General features: G+C 38.1%; 1 protein-coding gene across 4 annotated transcripts in view; it reads right to left on the bottom strand.

Annotated features, from left to right (window-relative positions):
- LOC132841810 (Kv channel-interacting protein 2) overlaps positions 1 to 20,682 on the bottom strand; it is a 195,523-nt gene that overhangs the window by 29,224 nt on the left and 145,617 nt on the right. Inside the window, exon 1 of one of the 4 annotated variants that reach the window (XM_060864349.1) lies at positions 20,349 to 20,533. The exons of the other annotated variants lie outside the window; for them this stretch is intronic. Coding sequence (XP_060720332.1) covers positions 20,349 to 20,496 — 148 coding nt within the window. The 5' untranslated portion in view covers positions 20,497 to 20,533. Of the gene's footprint in view, positions 1 to 20,348; positions 20,534 to 20,682 lie in introns of those variants that run through there. 4 annotated transcript variants of the gene reach the window in all.

Genomic DNA, 20,682 nt, shown 5'->3' on the forward strand with positions numbered 1-20,682 from the left:
TTATGTGGTTCTTGCACAATGTTGTGGTTCTTGGTAATGTGCAGTAAACAGTAGAGAAAATAATCCAAAAAGCAAAATCAAAACAAAAAAAAATTAAAACATTATTGATAAGAAATTACACTGGAAGTGTCGCCATGTTACAGCTTCTTGTTCCCAGGTCTCTTCCTGAGCTCTCTATGCTTGAATGAGCTTCCTTATGGGTTCACCCACCTAGAAACATGCGGGTAGATGCATTCTACATTACCCAAATTTGAGAAAGTATGACTAGCATCCCATTTATGATGTATTCCTGTTTCCTGTCCAGTGTTTATATGATAGGCTCCAGATTCACAGCAACTCTGTCCAGGATAAATACTGAAGATATAAATGAATGAATTCAGTGCTGGCGTGAAGCCTGCGATCATTCAGTGTGTGTGTATCTCATCTAGAACCTTCTCGTACTTCATTTAACACCGCTAAATCTCAGTTAATGTTGTTTTTTCAATGAATTTCAAATGTACAATTCAATTAAGAATATTGATGGCATAGCAGTTGCAAAACATTTCTAATAATAATATAATTCTCACTTAATCACAAAAAACTAAGTGAAAATGTCTTCTATATGCCCAAGATGTACTCTCGTACTACATAACTATCAAGACTGGTTACCTTTTTGTTAATTTGTAAAGACATTTAGATGATCAGAAACAATTTGTCTGAATAACCAACATTAACGTCCTCCGATCATGTCGATATTATTACAAAGTGATGTCATTTTTCACATTTTCCATCAAGACAAAATAACCCACTAATAGTATTCACACACAGGCTTCTTCTTAAATTTAAATGAATATGTTTGGAATCATGTGACTGGCATATTATTTTTAGAAGGTGTAATGACACCTTGCATCCAATCCAGCTCCATGCCTACTGTATAAAACAAAACAAAGAAAGAGAATAAAAAGAGAAAGTACTGTGTATTTAAAGTCCCTGTCTCATTCATGTCTTTGAGTGTGCTTGCTGTGTATTTTACAGTAGGTGATGCCTTAAGAAGAATTTTTCAAGGACAAAGAGGATTAAAGAGAGGATTATTCAAGTCTTTGAAGCAACAAACTTATACAGTTCCAAGCAATATGTGGTAAGACTTAAAAACGGATATTAAATAATGTCTAAAAATTATTTTAGAAAACATTCTGATTCTCAACTATAACTGAGGAAACGGTGGCTCAAATATCTAATGGCTCTGAGTTTCGGATCAATCACTGATTGGCACAATGTGACCCAAACTTCCGGTACTGTAATATATATGTGACAGATAAAGCATCTTCTTGCTTGCAGTACGTACACTGGTGTGTGACTTATTGGATATTTGTGTAATGAACACGGAACAGAAGCGGACCCAAACGCAGGATAGCTAAAACAAACAGGGTTTAATAACAGAACACGAAACATGACGCAGACTAGAAACAGGACAAAACCGCAGTAGATGCCACGCTGCATGAGGCAACGCGGCACAGTTAAATACAAAAGACAATGATAACACAATAAGGATCAGGTGTGACGACAGGGAGGAGCAGACGAAGGCGGGGCAGACACGTGATGAGAAACGTAAATAAATGCACGTGGCCAGAGTCCGGGCAGAGTCCTAAAAATTTGTAATTACTCTCTCTCACTCATTTTCTACCGCTTATCCGAACTACCTCGGGTCACGGGGAGCCTGTGCCTATCTCAGGCGTCATTGGGCATCAAGGCAGGATACACCCTGGACGGAGTGCCAACCCATCGCAGGGCACACACACACACACTCTTCTTCACTCACGCAATCACACACTACGGACAATTTTCCAGAGATGCCAATCAACCTACCATGCATGTCTTTGGACCGGGGGAGGAAACCGGAGTACCCGGAGGAAACCCCCGAGGCACGGGGAGAACATGCAAACTCCACACACACAAGGCGGAGGCGGGAATCGAACCCCCAACCCTGGAGGTGTGAGGCGAACGTGCTAACCACTAAGCCACCGTGCCCCCAAATTTGTAATTAGTTTAAACAAATTAATTCTTTTATCCCAGCAAGTCTGCTATAAGATTAGTCAGAAAACTGTTGGGTTTCTTTATGTAGAGTATTGTGACTCTGTGTTTAGCTGCTGGTGAGCTAGGTGACAGTACATGGGAGAGGTTTAAGCCCTCTGTTGGACAAACAATTATCATCTCAACACAATATCAATAAAGCAGTTTTGATAGTAAAACACTATGCAATAAAAAGAAACACTTAAGATAAACTACAACATCTTATAGCCATGAGTGTCTAATTTTACACAAGACATTAAACATTACTGAAGGAATTCCATCATTTTGTAAAAAGAGTTAAAGGACAGCTTCCAAATGTTTGGAGCTACCACCCTTGGCGACTTGTCGGGATGTCAGGGACGCGGGGATAAAAACAGACCCAAATGCAGGATAGCGTAAAATAAACTGGATTTATTGACTAAAAAACACGAAACAGGGACAAGAACGCAGACGATACCAGACAGGACACAACGACAAACGATGACAAGGATGAGCACGGCTAATCCTAAATAGATATGACATTTAAACACATGAGGAACAGGTGTGCAGAGGCGGGGAGGTAGAGACAAGTGTGGGGCAGACACGTGAGCATAGAACATAAACAAAAGCACATGGCCAAAGTCCGGGCTGGATCCTGACATCAAATCTCACTAACTAACTGAGCTGAATCTCTTTCAATGTGTCCAGTCCAGTGAGTACAATATTCTCTTATTCTACATTATGTTGGTGATTGAGAATTCTGTGAAACATTGAATCCTGATTGTCATCTCATAAGTTTGAGATTGTTTATGTGCTTATTAAACTCTACTGTAACTGCATTGGCAGTGTTTCCTGTCACATCAGCACTGCAGACAACCAATAATTTCTCACAGGAATAATAAAAATTCACCATCACCCTACAAATTAGCCCCAGAATCACAAAACACATCACAAATAGAGTTTGTGAGTGGACCTTTGGAGTTAACCTTTCACGCACATATGTTTAGAAAGATCTCAAAATGACTTTGAGTTTATATATCAATGTGTATAGAGCATATGAGCAGTCTTTGTACGGCAGCCATTAGCAGCAAACTACAGAAGATGGCTTTATAAACATTAAAACACTAACAACTGATTGTATAGACTGTCAAAAATTGCTGACATCATAAGGCGAGTCTATATGGATAAAGAGCTTATAGTGGAGTCCCATAGAATGACACTTGACAGAATGACACCTGACTGAAAAATACACTAAAGCATGTCAAACTTGGTAATGCAACCACATCAATAGTTAAAAGACAAAGTGTGCTGATTTGGATCAGTTATTTTTGCACAGACTCATTAATAAAGGTACTGAACTATACTTTTCTGTTATATTTCCTGAATTCTTTTTGGGTACTTTTTGTTGATTTTTTTAAGAAAACATACCAAAAGCTCTACACACGTTTAGAACAGAGCTCTAACCCTTTATCACTTTAGCAAGAAAACATAGCACTTAGATAAAAATGTATAGAATTTTCAGAATACTGCATATCAGGAGAAGAGTATTCATCAATCTGTGCTGTCATATAGATATATTACATACAATATACTGTATAAATAAAAAAAAACTTATTTTAAACAATTTCAGAAATACAATGCAATTTAAATACAATATTAATATAAATACAACTTATTTTTGGATTTGGTTTCCTTACTTGGTTTCCTTTAATCATCCTAAAAGATGATTAAAAAATTGATTTACTTAAAAATAAATTCACTTTCCATCAGTTTACCTGCTTTAAGTATTTTTCATTCAAAAGTACATTCACATCTACAATGTTCAGTACCTTTTAATTATTTTCTCAAACCCTGATATGTGCCGATCGTTTAAGCTCGTTTTCAGTACAACAGCTCTATCAGAGCTCCGAGTAACGACTGATATGTGATTCACGGTAATTGAGCGACTTGCTGCAAGCTTCTTTAGTTGAGTTGTCTATGTTTATATACACCATGCTATAGGTGGTGTATATAAACACACTACTGACCTACAGTACCTTGAACCTTTTTTAAAGAATGTGGGATATTATTTACACCCATGCTTCACATGAGAAGGTAAAAAAATAAGAGAACAAATTTAAGGAAAGGAAAGAAAGGTGAGGATAACATATGAGCAATATTAAAGTTAATCAGCAGGATGGGAAAAAAAACAGACTCTAATAACAATAATCAATCTAAAAGACAGCCTTTATAAACACTTAACTTAAGTCGTTCATCTCCAATTAATCAGACCACCCATGTAATTCTGTGCCTCATAAAATCCTTCACTTGTTAGGACAAAACCTAGTACTCCACGGGTTTATGACCTGTTCCTATCCTACTACCTCATGTGATTGCAGATGGTGTTGTTTCTGCTCATAATTTGGACATGTTATCTATAAGGCCATAAATGAGAAATAGTAATCTTCCCCTTTGGTGTAAGGCTTGCCAACAGCCATCTTCCAGAGCTCTTATTCTCTGGATTAAAGTTTGTTCGCTGGACATTTCAATTAGGAAGAAAGCACTAGTAAAACAATACAGACTCATTCATTAGAGTAGCAGGAATCCATTCAAATTTCAGCAGAAAGTCTACATACATCTACCCACTAATGACTATTAATGTTGTGTGGTGGAGAGAGAGAGAGAGAGAGAAAGAGAGAGAGAGAGAGAGAGAGAGAGAAAGTATGCTTGTAAAATGATGCTAAGGTCATGCTGAATGATTTTTTCAGCCGTTGCCTCCAGGCTTAGAAGCTCGGGACAATGTTAAAGTAGAATTGCATCCTGCACTCGGCACCATTGGGGACTTACTGTAGCTTTCTTATTTAGCAGAAAAATATAGGGCTAATCAAAGATGGTTGTGTACTGCCTCATTATTGTAATGAGTCTGTCTGTGTTTCTGTCCTGTTTCTGTCTGCTGTCTTTCCCGGTTGTTAATTGTTTGCTCCGCCCACTCTTTGGTTTCCATGGACATTAATTGTACTCCTTCTCTCCTTCAGGTGTGTTGTCTTTGCCTCTAATTAGTTCCACTTTGTCATTGGTTCCTGTCAGCTATATATACTCTGTTTGTTCACTTCCCTGGGGTTGGTTGTTGTTGTAAGTTGGTGTTAATGTTCCCGTCTCCTGTGTGCGCTGTATTCTGCTCTGTTTGTTTGCCTGTTTCTTGTCTTGGTTTAGTAAAAGTCTAAAACTGCATTTGGATCCTCACTTGCCTTTGTCCAACATCGTGACAATTATAGATTACATTATTACATCATAACTTGTCAGACTTTACAAAATGTTCCTGATTAAACCAATTCTCAATCCTCTGAAAGGCTAAAACATAATTTAAAGTTAACTTGGGGTAATAAAGGTGTTCCAGTTCCTGGTGAGTATTGCCGTCTTCCTGTTGGTCGCATTTACCTGAGCATCGTAGAAGTGATAGAAGTGACCACATAGTGAAATTGTGCTAACATTTAATTCAACCTTAGTAGCATCAACTAACAGACTTAACAACTATCATGTGTCTAAAATGGAATATGAGAAGTCTGACTGCATGACAACTTACAGGAATACTACATCTTGTCCAGCAACCTTCAGCAGCCATTCACACCAAATTTATATTGTACTAAAATTGAATAACGGTTACCAAACAACACTTATGTAGACTTTCATCTTGTGCAGTCTGCAATCACTGTGAATGGCCAGCAGACAGTCTCAGTGTTTACTATCGCAATTACAAGCTGCATTCTATACCACTTACTGCGTATTCAGTGCTATGTTATTATGTTATATGAATTGTTTAGCCCACACCAAATATTTAGGTTGTGGTCCGGACTTTATAAATACATACAGTATGTGTGACTTCAACCTCAGCATCAGTGCCATGTTACAATGACACTTCAGCTTTTCAAAGTTAGGTCAATGTATTAATAAGACCTGAGAGCACAGCAGAGCTATTTGTTGAACTAAAATGAATCAGGAAAGTGATTGGCAAAGTAAGTGAATGAAGAATGAGACAACAGAGTAACACAATCTTTTTTTTGGGACACATTCTATCGCTATATCACAAGTTCCATCACACTCCAGATGATGAGGGTATTTCTGCCTGCTTCTCCATCACAGTTTGACTCTTGTCCATCTGACACCTATTCGTTACACAGCTTCACTGACAGTAAGTTATGTCAGGCGTGCGGCGATAAACAGAAGCAGGGACGTGCTGAAGTGCTTGTTACAATTAATAATTCACCACTCGAAAAGCGTGGTGCCGTGACCTCGTGTCTCTTCCTGACAGACAGAATCACATTAGCGACTTTAAGATTTCACATACCAGGGAAGTAAAACGAGCCAGGGCTTATTTCAATCCTCGAGACGCCTTTGTTATTAAAACCATTGATATTAAGGGCAGCACTTTGCCTAATGTGTCTGAGCAATTTATTGCCTTTTGCGCTCAAAGCCTTTCTGTAATGCTTCATCTGGAGACTGAATCTAAATACCTCTAAATTCCATACAGGCTAAGTCTGGCACAAAGCTAAGGGTGAGGGCAGTAAAAGGAACTTTACTTTTTAATCTTGAAATGAGCAATCAGTTGGCACGTCTTCCTTCGGAGCTGGGTGTGCTCCAGGAGACACATCAGTGTGCAGGTCTGGGTTGAGAGTGGGAGGGCTGTTTTGATTAATTCAAACTACTTCGGTCCATAAAAATGACAGATAATCAAGCTACTGCATCCCTGTGTTGTCGCTAGAACCAGTCCAAATCTACTAAATGCCAAATGGTGAATTATTTTAACAAATATAAACAGGCAGAGGTCCAAAAGTAAAGACTACATATGCAGATATATCGATCCGGACGAAGAATAATCTATAAACCTGGTGGGGTTTGGGGATTTGAATACAATCCTTTTTTTAATTTGTTAATAAATATGTACATACAGTATGTAGTTCTTGTTTAAGGTAGAAACAGAAGTGTGTATATACTGGGTTTAACCTTGCGGAAAAGTTTAGCTTGTTTTAGATTTTTTTATGTACGTACAGTAATGTAAAAACTACACAAAAGTGAACTCAAAACATCCCCCTATCCCTTGATAATAAATAAGGTGTGTCTTTCAATTAAGAAGCACAAGACTAGATGAGTGCTTATTACTGAGAGTTAAGCAGGAAGTGGGCGGGGCTTAGATTCAAAAGACTCGCATAATTCAGGGTTTAACCTGCCATTTGTATTGAAAAATAAAGACTGCTCTTTTTATGTATTTGTGAAAAATACTTCGCATTACAAGGGATTGTGTAGTACACAAAAGACATAAACACTGACCACTTTTCTGCTTGACAAAGAGAATTCGCACCGTATTCTTACTGCGACATGTTGACCTTTACAATCAAGCGCACATCTCAGTTCAAGATAAACACCCTTCATGAAACGACCGTTGTCGTACAAGTAGATTAGATACTGTCAGCAGTATATGGTACTTGAAAGCCTGAAAGTGAAAGATAGAATCTGGAGAGCAAGAAAATAAAAACATCCTCATGCCTTTATATTATCGCATATAAAGGACTTCATCAAGAGACAAGGGCAACTTTTTAAATTGCTACTAAATGCTTGGTTATCCATGCAGAGCAAACTTCAAGGATATCTCAATATGTTTATCTGAATATTGATCTGAGTTGGCAAGATAAATAAAAGCAGAAATAAATCAGCTAACTCTATGAATTAATAAGTATAATATAACCTCAGAAGAATATTAGCGTCTGCAAAGCACATTCTATGTACTTCGATAAAAGTGTTAAAAGCACACTTAAATTGCTTCAAAGTTCAGATTCAACTTCCAAACTCTTGAAACTCTTGAAACTTTTTTCCTCATATCCAATAATGTATCGCCATAGTGAAAGAGGGAAAGGCAGAAAACAGAGAGTTATGTTTCCGAGCCGAGACGCCAAAAGAGCATCACCCGAAGACACTTTGTGCCGTACTATTGATTACACCCTAAGTGCACCATGAACGGAGGCACGAGGAGGTGGGGTGAGGGAAGTACAAGGATTCACAGGATAAAGTTTCAGAGCCAACAGTTGCAGGGAGTAACCAAACTCCTCAACCCTCACCACAGCTGGGACCCTCAGGGACCAATGAATTGTACTGCAGAATTCTGTCTATCTCACTGCCATGCACATGGCAGATATACAAGCTTTGGCATTTCTACACCTTTGATTTCTCCACAGTTAATCTGAGCGTACTACTAAAACTAGTGAGTTACCTTCTCCACCAACAGGCTCAAACAGTCCAAACTGCTCCAGGACCTTGATGAAAAGTCCCATGACCACCAGGACGGCGATCATCTCAAGGCCATCCAGGTTCATCATAATGAAGCGCACTCATTGCATTGTGAACCACAATCCCGAAACTTACTAGTTATCCCAAATGGTCTTTCAAACAGTTGAGCTGAAAAGTCTCCAAAAATGAAACGAAAACACCCCAACCTATAATAGTCAGGTTAAACCAGCCTTATAACCTGAAACAGCAGAAATGGAGAAAGTGAAAGAGAAAGAATCACATTCTTGCCGTCTTTCCTTGGGATCCGAGACCTCGAGGCACTTTCCTGAAAACTCAGACGGAACGACGCAACAAAACAAACAGCTTGGGCTGTGATTGTCAGCATGCAATCTCACAATGCAAGGAGTGAGGAAAACGAAAGGAGGGAGGGAGGGAGGCAGAGGGAGAGAGAGAGAGAGAGAGAAAAAGAGAGAGAGGGAGAGGGAGAGCAAAGGAGGGGGACAGAAAGAGGCAGAGGGGAGAGAGAAGTATGCCCTCCCTATCTAGTGACACTACCTTCATCGATTTGCTTAATGTAGTTTCCAAGGTAACTGGCTGTGGGTATTTAGAGGCACCATGGAAAACATGCATGGTTGTCACAATTCAACAAAACAACCACGTTCTGTTTTCAGGTTGGGGTTTCATTATAGAACTTTTAATGCACTTGCGTTATTCGGAAAGGTCCGGCACCGCTGCAGGTTTTTTCCAACTGAGTATAAGTCTAAGTTCAGTGAAAGTTCAAAAATCAGCTGATAAATTAAGAAATAAAACATGACGGGATGCAAACGGAGACGAAGCTGAGCTACAGTTTCCACCTTAAAGTTAATTCTTTTCCAATAAAATCACATCCTGATTGTTTTATTCCTCTTACAACAAAGCCATTGTTGGATCGTTTAAAAAATCAAAAATAAACCATCACGCGAGTTGCTCTTATCACACCCAAAAAGCTGTTTGTTTACTTTAGCTTTAGAAAAGTGTAAAACAGAAGCTTGTCATGTTTACGACTCCTCCATCCTTTCCCTTACTGTCCTTACTAAAGTGCAAGACTTTTTCCATATACATTAAACAAATATCTCCTCTCAGAAACTTTCTCCATATTAATTATATCGTATTTTTTTAAACTACAAAACTTTTAAGCAGGAACACCTGTAACCTGTAAAGATATTCAGAAGTTGTATGAATCTAATCTAAGACGGTCAGAAGCTGTATCGAATCCAAATGATGGTCCAACACCATATTACTTAATATAATAAAGATATTACATATTTCAGCAGTGTTCACATTATTTGGTCCAAACCCTGTATGTTTGAATGAGATATAGCATCATTAAAATGTTAACATCTAGGATTTGTTGTTGCCATTCGTTTTTTTTTTTAAATACAGCTCTTCATTCATGTTGGATTGGATGCATTTTGTGCATTTTTCTGCCATCCCATAACTTACAACACAAGAGTGAGAAAGAAGTAAAAGGGAAACATAATGAGCAATATAAAGGGAAACTGAAATACATTGATGAGCAAAAAAAGAATCAAGGAGGTGAAGATTCAAAACTTGTCCTTATTCAAGCATTTTATTTCCACAGAGAGTAACAATTTCACTGCCACCTTGAGTTTGTCATCCTAAAAGCATTTAGACGGATGATTCAACCCAAGGCTGAGTTTATCATCAGCATATTTTAACTCAGAACATCCATTTTCTTCATTTGTTCACTCTCTTTCTGCCTGGGGAGGGGGTTAGCCAGTGACACACACTCACACACACACAGGGTTAGACACCGAGACAGACATACACACACACACAGCCACACACACTAATTCAGACCTAGAGTCAGACACACACACACCCACATACAGAGTCAGACACACACACAGAGTCAGACACACACAGTCAACCTCACAGAGCCAGACAGACAGACAGACACACACACACACAGAGTCAGACACACACAGTCAACCTCACAGAGCCAGACAGACAGACAGACACACACACACACAGAGTCAGACACATACACAGAATTAGACACAAACACAGAGTCAAACACACACACAGAATCAGACACAGAGTCAGACAGACACACACAGTCAGGTACACAGTCAGACAGACAGACAGACAAACACACACACACACACACAGGCAGGCAGGCAGACATACACACACACACACACACACACACAGAGTCAGACATACACACAGAGTCAGACACACACACACACACGCACAGAATCAGACACAAACACAGAGTCAAACACACACACAGAATCAGACACAGAGTCAGACAGACACACACAGTCAGGTACACAGTCAGACAGACAGACAGACAAACACACACACACACAGGCAGGCAGGCAGACATACACACACACACACACACAGAGTCAGACATACACACAAACAGAGTCAGACACACACACACACAGAATCAGACACACACACAGAGTCAGACACAGAGTCAGACAGACACACACAGTCAGGTACACAGAGTCAGACAGACAAACACACACACACACACACACAGGCAGGCAGGAAAGCAGACAGACATGTTTTCTGAAACTATGCTTTTATTTGTCACAGGCTAATGAACAGTTTCACACACTTAATGTGGATATAGGTGCAATTTTTGTTTCACTTTCACATTTTCCATTTGTTTTCTTCATGTCTTTTTTTTTTTTGCATTTTTATTTTTGGCATCTGTTAGAGAGAGCCGAAATGATAAGTGATCCTAATACGAATATTACTCTCCACAGTCAGTTGCGTTCTGTGTATTTGAAGGCTATGATTAATAATAAATAAAGAGAGGAAGGCCATTCATTTGTTCACACACACACACACACACACACACACACACACACACACACACACACATACATACACACACATTTTTGGGCTATTTTACAAAGAATTTCTAGTCTGATGCGAATGCTGAGGGCTTTGCAAACAAGTAATAAACAAATCCTGCCTCCAAGCTGCTACAGTGGTTTTGTAGTCAATGGAGCTTGTAGACTTTGTTATTGTGCACAGCATGGGAGGGAAGGGGAGAGAGAAAGAGAGAGAGAGAGAGAGAGAGAGAGAGAAAGACAGAGAGAGAGAAAGGGTGAGATGCCAATGTGGATGAAGAGTAAAGGACTACATTATACCAAACACACACACACACACACACTTTTATGTCTTCCTAAAATGAACACGAGATGGAACTTTAAAGAGTAAAGAGCAAAGGTGATCTCCCTGATAGCCCAGCCGTAATTGAAGGTTGAGAGCAATTACAGAACAGTAATGGTTATTTAGTGCACTTTTCTCTGCGTTTTAAAAAAAGGCCAATCAATGTGTATGTAATTTCACTGTTTAACAGATATTCCCAGGGAACATCCACGTACCATCAACAGCGCAGTGCAAAAACGCATCTCACGTGCACTCGCCTTATGGCTAATAGTGTTCGGCGATCACTTTTCCTGGAAGGTCAACATAATATGATCTTATATCTCAAGTACTTTGACTGTCAAGGACTTGGCTGAAGACCAGCTCTAAAATACACCAAAACGTCCGTGCTTGGCGTTGGTCTGTCTGATATAATATTTCATCCTAAACATGATGAGAGTAGCTCTAATGATTAAGATTATTCTTCCATTTTACAAATGAGATTTGACCATAGTTGCTTGTCAGTGACACACTGCTCTGATTGATTCTCTAAAGGTCCAGATTTGTTTCCTCTCATGTTGCTTAATTTCCGTCAGCATTTCTTTTACTATTGATAACAATTAATATAATTGCATGCACGCAGCATAGAATACGATGGCATTGTTGGTTAACATATATAACATATATAACATATATTGGTTAACATTATTCAAGCATTTATAAACATTTATACTGTACATATTCATGCCTGGCATTATAGGGTATCCTGTATGTCATATAACACACTATTCAAGACTTTATAATACATTATAATTCACAGGAAGTGTTACCAATGTGTTAATAACCTATATTATCATGTCTATAGTAACCTAATACAATGAACTGATATGATTTATAAAGTGCTATGCATGCACCTATAAGGAATAAGTAACAGGGTACAGGGTACAAGTTACAGGGTAATGCCAGGTATAATAGAGTATGAGGTACTATACAGTACAAGTTCATGTGTTATAATGCATTACAACATTTGTGTCTACAACCATTTATACAGGCTTATCCCAGGCATCATAGTATATTAGGTACTGTAGTATACTAGCTCATGTGTTATAATGCATTACAACATCTGGGTATAAAATGTTCTTATGAACCTACTGTATAATAATATATCGTGTAACCTGACATTAAGAAGTTATATGAGTTATATAACAGAAAGACCTATGAGCATGTATGCAGGCCTATGCCAGGCATTATAACCTATTATGTATGCTTTAGTATAGGGTTTATACAAGCTGATTTCTGCAAGGTTCCTTCAGTTGAATATGTCATGTCATGATTTATATACAGTATGCAACTGAATTAACATGACTAATAAATGAATCACGGAACATTCCGTGTATCTGATAGCGTCACTGGGATTGTAATGTGCTCTGAGATGCTGATGACAGTTTGAGTAAAACTGGAAAAAAGTAGAGAAAACAGTAGAAAGAAGTAGAAATATGTGTTTTGATTTGGCGCACTGGGGCACTGGTTATGAAGTCTGGTCATGCCACGAGCACTGCTATATGGTGTCAGGAAATCACAAAATGTCACGCTCGCTACAAGACCAGCTTTACAATCAGCAATAGAGGGAACATTTGTTTTGTTCCCTCTACCAGAACAATCAGAGAAGTGAATAGTTTTTAACAATTTTTTTGCCTGGGATCATTTATACGTTTTCATGACAAGCATTATAATGCTTTATGTATGCTACATAACATTATCCATGAATTTATAATGCATTATGGATGCAAAATTCAGGAGGTATTACAAAGAAACCAAACATGAATATTATAATTCATAATACTGTGGCTCAGCTATAATAATAGTTCACGTGTTATAATGCATTACAATGTTTAAAAACCTGATATTATGAAGTCATGTTTTATAAAGTGTTACGCATTCTAATGACAAAACCAGGTATTGTGTATGCCATACAGTATAACACATTATTCAAGTATGTATATAATGTGTTATAAAGCACTATAAACAAAGTGCTTATGAACATATTATAGTGTTCTTTAACAATACTTTAATAGCATGCGCTTTATGAAGTATTTGATATGCAAGTTTAACTACTTATGAACATTTATAACATTTACAAAGAACAGCAGCAGATATGTCGTAACCTGAATGCTAAAGGGAAACTATTTTTAGCTTGCAAACACACAAACAAAACAAAAAGACTGTCTCTCAAGGTAAATTCTTCTAAATGAATAAAATGGATTCTGTCTTGCATAAAGCTAGAGATTATTACTCAAGTACAAAGCTTTTCAGTGCCTTCACAGCAATCACCATGGAAATGTGCACGGCTATTGAACTGAAATCGGGATTAACATGAACGGAATAACTCAAGCCATCTTGTGTATTGTGTGCTAGCGGTTAGCGTAAACCACAATGTTGTCAGACTTGCAGATTTGTAAATATTCACAAAAGCCAAGTAAAAAGACATAAAGGATGAGGTTAAGGTTGGGATGGAGTTAGAATTGTGCCATTTCTCCCAGATTCATTTATATATAATGCAGTTAATATAACGATCCGTAATGCAGCACACTATTCTACATTTTGTATTTTGAGTTACAACCAAGAGGTCAAGTGAAATAACTGGGATGGTCGTTGGGATGGTGTGTAATCTACATATCTTAAAGTTGAGGGAAATACAGTATATATGTTTTGCAATAATAACGGAATATACCATCCTTACAGTGAAGCATGGGGGTGGTAGCATCATGTTTTTTTGTTTTTTTGTTTTTTTTTTTGTATTTTTTAAATTTGGCATTTTGTAATAAATCGAGCAAGTTCTAAATGAATGTAGTCTGCAGGAGGATCAAAGTTTGAGATATTTTTTTTATAAACAAACCCTCATTCATTTTGTAAATTCATTCACACAACTTTGTCTTGGATTTGTTTTCAAAGCTCCAGAGTGTAACACTCACGGTAGAAAAATCTAGCGGGGGTGAATACTTATGCAAGGAACTGTTTACACTCGAGTGGTTTATGCATATTAAAACTAAATAAATTCTAAGCAGCTTACAGAGAGAAAAAGTGCCTAATGGTATTTAAGAACGGCTGCTAAAAACCTAGACCATTGCTTATCACCAAGGAAGCATTAACTGTAGTTTACTAAACGTAGTTTAATTTTCTTCTCTGATCTTCTCTGATGGTATGATAGATAAGATAAAACCAAGCTAATCATGACAACTGTAAGAATTTTGGGAACATGCAAGTTGGAGAAAAAAAAACAAAAAAAAAAACAAAACATGAATAAATGAAATCTTGAAAAAAATAAAAAAATAAAAGCTGACCATTAACTTAACCTAAACTTGACAACTAGTAATTCTTTAATGGAAGAATCGAGTTTCAATTCAAGTCAGAGATTGCTAATTAATCTTCAGCTTGCTAATTAATCGATCCAGATGTATATATGAAAATTAGCATCCCATATGCTTGGGGAAAAAGTATTTTGTCTTCAGCACAGATTGAGGCTGTATGTATAATATAAGATCATCTGCTTTGCCAGTGGGCCAGCAATCCATTTGCAGATTACAAACAGTACACGCTTGGCCAGATCTTTCTTCCTTTCTCTCCAATGTCAACAAATGTCAATGAATAATGCTTTCCCAGATCACTAGATTTCCATTCATCTCTTCTTTTTTCCATTCATCTTTCAATAACCTCACTATTATTCTAAATAAGATTCATTCAGTATTTTTAGAAACAACACCACAAAGATACATACAGTAGAAAAACATGAAAGGTGACAAAAAGATAAGAAATCTGCGGCTTTATCATAATCCTGCGGTCAGGAATTTTTCACCTGCTTAGATCTGTCACAATGGAAAATTGCCTCCACAGAGTAGTCGCCTAGTGTGGATTAGAACACATCCGCCTACCAGATGCTCCAGACAGTGCTGCAATGCGGTAGTGATGGCCAGTTTGCACCAGATATAATCAAGACAAACTTTACAGCCTTGCTTGATCTTGAGAAGGCATCTGTTTCATTGGGAAAAGAACCAACACACTGACAGCCAAAATAGTGCCACTATTTTTTTGTGGACCTTTTTGATCCCAATTCAGAAGAACCTGACACTGACTTATGTCCAGTGACCACATCTTCACCCTTAAAAATAAAGGTGACATTAACAAAAAAGTTATTTTGAACTTTTGATGTTAACGGTCAACCTTTCTTCATAATTTTGTTGCCACAATCAAGGCAACAAAGATCCTTCAACATAATTATAGCATTTTTTGTCCTGGTATGGATCTATTATAAAGTACAAAAAATAAAGAAGAAATATCTTGGATAATGGATTAATCTATAAAAACAGGAGTATGTAATTACTGTATGCAATTCATGTGTGAGGTATTCTGGAACCTCAAAGGGGTCAAAAGCTGCCTTAAAATCAATGTCTAAAGACCTACAATTTCCTGACGTACATAAACACTTAAAAACTGAACTAAAAAAAATCTTAAATTAAAAATTTTCAAATAATAATAACAATAATAATAGCAAGAAGAAGAACCACTATCAGAATGTATTCATTGAAAACACAGCTATAAGTCACTCTAGATAAGGTCATCTTCCAAACGGCGTAAATGCAATGCAAATCTCTGTATTACATTTCTTTCTATATACTGCTCTTTAGGATCTCTTCGCCAATTATAAGCTGTGTTATACTGAGACTAATTTGCTTCAGTTTGCATTATTCACATATTTGAAGCAATCCAGGTTTCTCCTCCTTGAAAAGAGGCAACTGACCTGCTGCACCACTGGGGACCAATAAAATGGTGACCAAAAGTTTCTTGATTTTCCTTTTGCTATTGTTCTAAAGAAGAAACGCCATTTTCTGTAGTAGAACTTTTTGTTATTTTACTAGATTTGACTTTTACCTGGAATGGAAATGGACTTAAACAGGAATCTACACGAGGTAGGTCATACAGTACGTGTGAAGTGGGAGTAAACATGAATACTGTATATGTATTCACACTTGTTTCTAAGAAACCCCATAAAATACCCCAAGTATATAATAAGCTGAATGGAGTCCATTTGATATTTATATCCTAAATATAAAAAGTCATGTTACATTGAACTCTTTGTATATTCCAAACTTAACTCTAGGTTACGAGGGGGGCACGGTGGCTTAGTGGTTAGCATGTTCGCCTCACACCTCCAGGGTTGGGGGTTCGATTCCCGCCTCCGCCTTGTGTGTGTGGAGTTTGCATGTTCTCCCCGTGCCTCGGGGGTTTCCTCCGGGTACTCCGGTTTCCTCCCCCGGTCCAAAGACATGCATGGTAGGTTGATTGGTATCTCTGGAAAATTGTCTGTAGTGTGTGATTGCGTGAGGGAATGAGTGTGTGTGTGTATGTGTGTGCCCTGCGATGGGTTGGCACTCCGTCCAGGGTGTATCCTGCCTTGATGCCCGATGACGCCTGAGACAGGCACAGGCTCCCCGTGACCCGAGGTAGTTCGGATAAGCGGTAGAAAATGAATGAATGAATGAACTCTAGGTTACAATACTTACAATTCAAAGGCAACAACATACTGTAAAAGCCAGATACATCACAACACAAGCATATTCTTTAGGAACAACTTGTTACTTGGACATTGTAGGATTCTTGTCCTTTATCTGGCCAGCTTTTATTTCTGGAAGAAAAAAAAAAAGAAAGCTCATATTTGCCACTCAACTGATCTTCACTTCTATTGATTTTTCCAAATTGCTCACTCAATATAAAGGGTAGGATGATAAGTCTGCACTGCCCATCACTCCACCCGGGGGATGAAGGAAAGAGATGTGCTTTTGGGCTGCAGTGTCTTTCGAGTTGATAGACGAAAATGGCCGTGATTGCTTTCTGTTAAGCATTGCGACAGCGCCAGTGTGCTGATACAGAGTGTGATAAGGACACATTTCCTGCTAAACAGTTAGATGAATTGCACATTGGAAGCAACTCAAAGTAAACAGCTAAATGGCATTTCGAAGAAATGAGTACGATTAAGAAAGACGTTTGAGCTTTGGTTACTTCTGCATTAGTCAGATCGATTCAGGCCGCTCGCATCTGAGCATTTTCATGATTTCCAGGACAACTTCCTTTACATTGCTATTAGCCTCCATTATTAATCTATTACTGTTGCTTTACATGCTTGCAGTGTGTTTTATTACAAAATGACCACATTATTGGTCTTTGATAATGGGAGTAATACTAATTATTAATATCATTAGTAATAGTAGCAGCAGAATGAAGTTTGTTAGAAATCTGTGAATCATTACTATTTATGTAACGGTGGTGTAAATGTGCTTTATTTAAGTTGTCAGATTTAGGGGTCCAAGCACCAAAGTTGACTCTGGCTTAATGCCGGAATATGCCGCACATATTCACACATTCAGTGACTCGCAGCAACAAAGCAACCAGGCAGCGTAAGTAACTGTTGGCGACGAGATGTGGGTGTGTCCAGAAAAGCAAGAAAATTGAGGAAAGTTGAACTTGAACTTGGTGCAGTGACTACCAATGTGAGTGAAGACAGAAGAACGCATGTGAGCTCTGACAAAGATCACACACTGACCGCTTCTCCTTCATCTCGTATGATGATAAGATAATAATTTTAATAGACACGCCATACCTCCCTCTTTAATATTACGTTTACGCGGCAAGAAAATGAAAGTTTAGTTGCTCCACCCACTAATAAACGTTATTACTACGGCAACCAAGAGCACCTACTGGTGACATCTAGTGATAAAATCACTTTATGTGGGAATGTAGCTTATTGGGTTCTATTGGTGGAAAGTTCAAGAATGGAAAGGACAGGTTCAGGGAAAAAATTTTTAAATATCTTCATGAAAAACGTTTTGAGGAAGTCTGAAGAAGAAATTTCTGAGCACAAAGAGAGCAAAAGTCTGCAAGTCCTCATCCTCCAAGTAACTTACCAGTTACCTCAGTTAACTCAGTTGCTTGTGTAGAAGCATTGAGACAATCAGTAAAAATGAAACTTTTTGTTATTGTCCATTTAGAGATGAATGAACTTCAGGTTCTTTATATTGTAAACAAAACCATATTTTACTGCATACTGTTAGGACTCAGACTTTGGCCACGTGCATCTGTTTACGTTCCTCGTCACGTGTCTGCCCTGCCTTCGTCTGCTCCTCCCTGTCTACACACCTGTTCCCTATTGTGATTACCCTGTGTATTTAACTGTGCCGCGTTGCCCCGTGCAGCGCGGAATCTACTGTTGTCTTGTCCAAAGAATCTACGGTCTTTAGTCCGTGTATTGTTTAGTGTTTCCTTTGTTATTAAAACCCCGTTTGTTTTGCTATCCTGCATTTGGGTCCGTTTCTGTCCCGCGTCATGACATATACAACTGAGGATTAAGGGCCTTGCATAGGGGCCCAGCGAAGGCAGCTTGGCGGACCAGGGAGTCAAACTTACAACCTTCTGATCCATAGGCCAACACCTTACCCACTAATCTACCACATCCAAACCAATTTCAGTACAAATATATAACCTTCATATTTCTTGTTTAATCTTTGTGTGATTTTGTGTTTTACATCATATTTTCACACCAGCAAACGACATGGTTAAGGGAAACAACAGTTCTTACAAAAGAAAAAAAAAATTCCATTTGTTCGTATGTTTGCATTTATAACCATTCATCATCTGTGCTTCAAATGATCCTGTAACCAATAAATAAATACTTCCTCTACATTCTTACAGTATCACAAATTAAGAATCACTTCATTTACTTCAAATTAGTACTACTAATAATACGACATAAAGTACAGGGCAGGATGATATGTGTCTCTGAGACGCTATTAACGTCACATCAGGTCACTTTATTCTGTATTCTGTAAGTGGGTTGGGGGGGGTAGTGGGTGTCACTGACAGGCATTACGCTGAAATCTTATACTAAATGCTTTTAAAATGAGTGAGTTCTTTCGTCAGGAAATATTTCAGTGAACAGCAGCGGTGTGAGCAGAGCGCCGGATCAGAGCTGAACTACAACGTGTCATTCAGCACGAATCACTTGATAAAGTGCTACTGATCATCTGTCAGAGAGACAAGGACCCCTACTGGACATAAGCAAAGTCAACCGTGAGCCTCTAAACTGTTTTTTTTCCCCTTCTTGTTGACGTTGACGTCTTGTTGAAGAGAACACCTTCAAATTTGAAATGCTTATGGACACAAGCACAAGCTTGTGTGGGGAAACAAAAGGAGGCTCGGTGAAAACAGAAATACTCAGGAAAAAAAAAGAGAGAAATTCTTAAAGCGCTGAATGTCTACTGTTACACAAGACATGAACCACCACTGTAGACTGAGACATGACAAAGAAATATAATGCTGAATATGGACACCATGTTCACTCTGGGGAAAAAGACTTAATGCGTTGTACACAGTGACTAGAAACAATTAAAAGACATGGAAGTTGGATAAACTTTGTTTTTTAGAAACATATTCCTTTATATTAAGTCTCACTTCAGTTCACAGGCCACAAATATGTCATTAACCATCACTTAGATTAGATTAGATTAGATTAGGATTAGAATTAGATTATAATTAGATTCGATTCCTTTTCTCTCTGTGATATAATGTCCTAAACACTTCTAACTCATCTTGCTTTTATTTTTATTAATAAAGTTCCTTTTTATAAATAAATCCAAGCAGGTATAAGATGCCTTTGTTTTGCAAAATGTTCTGAAAGTTATAATTGGTTATAATACGCATGGTCTTTGTAGAAAGTTTGGGATTTTCTAATTCTAGCTCATTTCTCATTGACATATATATATAAAAATAATTTGCAAATAGCCAATGGATCAACGTTTCTGTAACTTAGCAGTAAAACAAAAGTAAATCAAACACACACTCACCGTTTCTGAACAGCCAGTAAGAAACTGGGAAGAGAATAAACACCACCAGGATATAAATCCCTCCCAGACTTTCACCAGCTGGCACCATGATTTCCAAATGGCTTGGAAATGTGACTTCAATCCATTTCCAGTGTACACTTTCTGACATTATTGTGTCTTTCCGCGTGTGTACAAGCGCACAAGTCGAAAACACAACTTTCTACTTAGACACACTGACAAAAACGCACAACATCCCAATCCACCGTCATGTATCATCATCGTCACTGTCCATTTTCACTGCCTACAACAGATCGCGGATACTGATACGTCTGAAAAGCTCGCATGGCGTGTTTGT

This window comes from Tachysurus vachellii, chromosome 2, assembly GCF_030014155.1.
Source record: "Tachysurus vachellii isolate PV-2020 chromosome 2, HZAU_Pvac_v1, whole genome shotgun sequence".
NCBI lineage: Eukaryota > Metazoa > Chordata > Actinopteri > Siluriformes > Bagridae > Tachysurus > Tachysurus vachellii.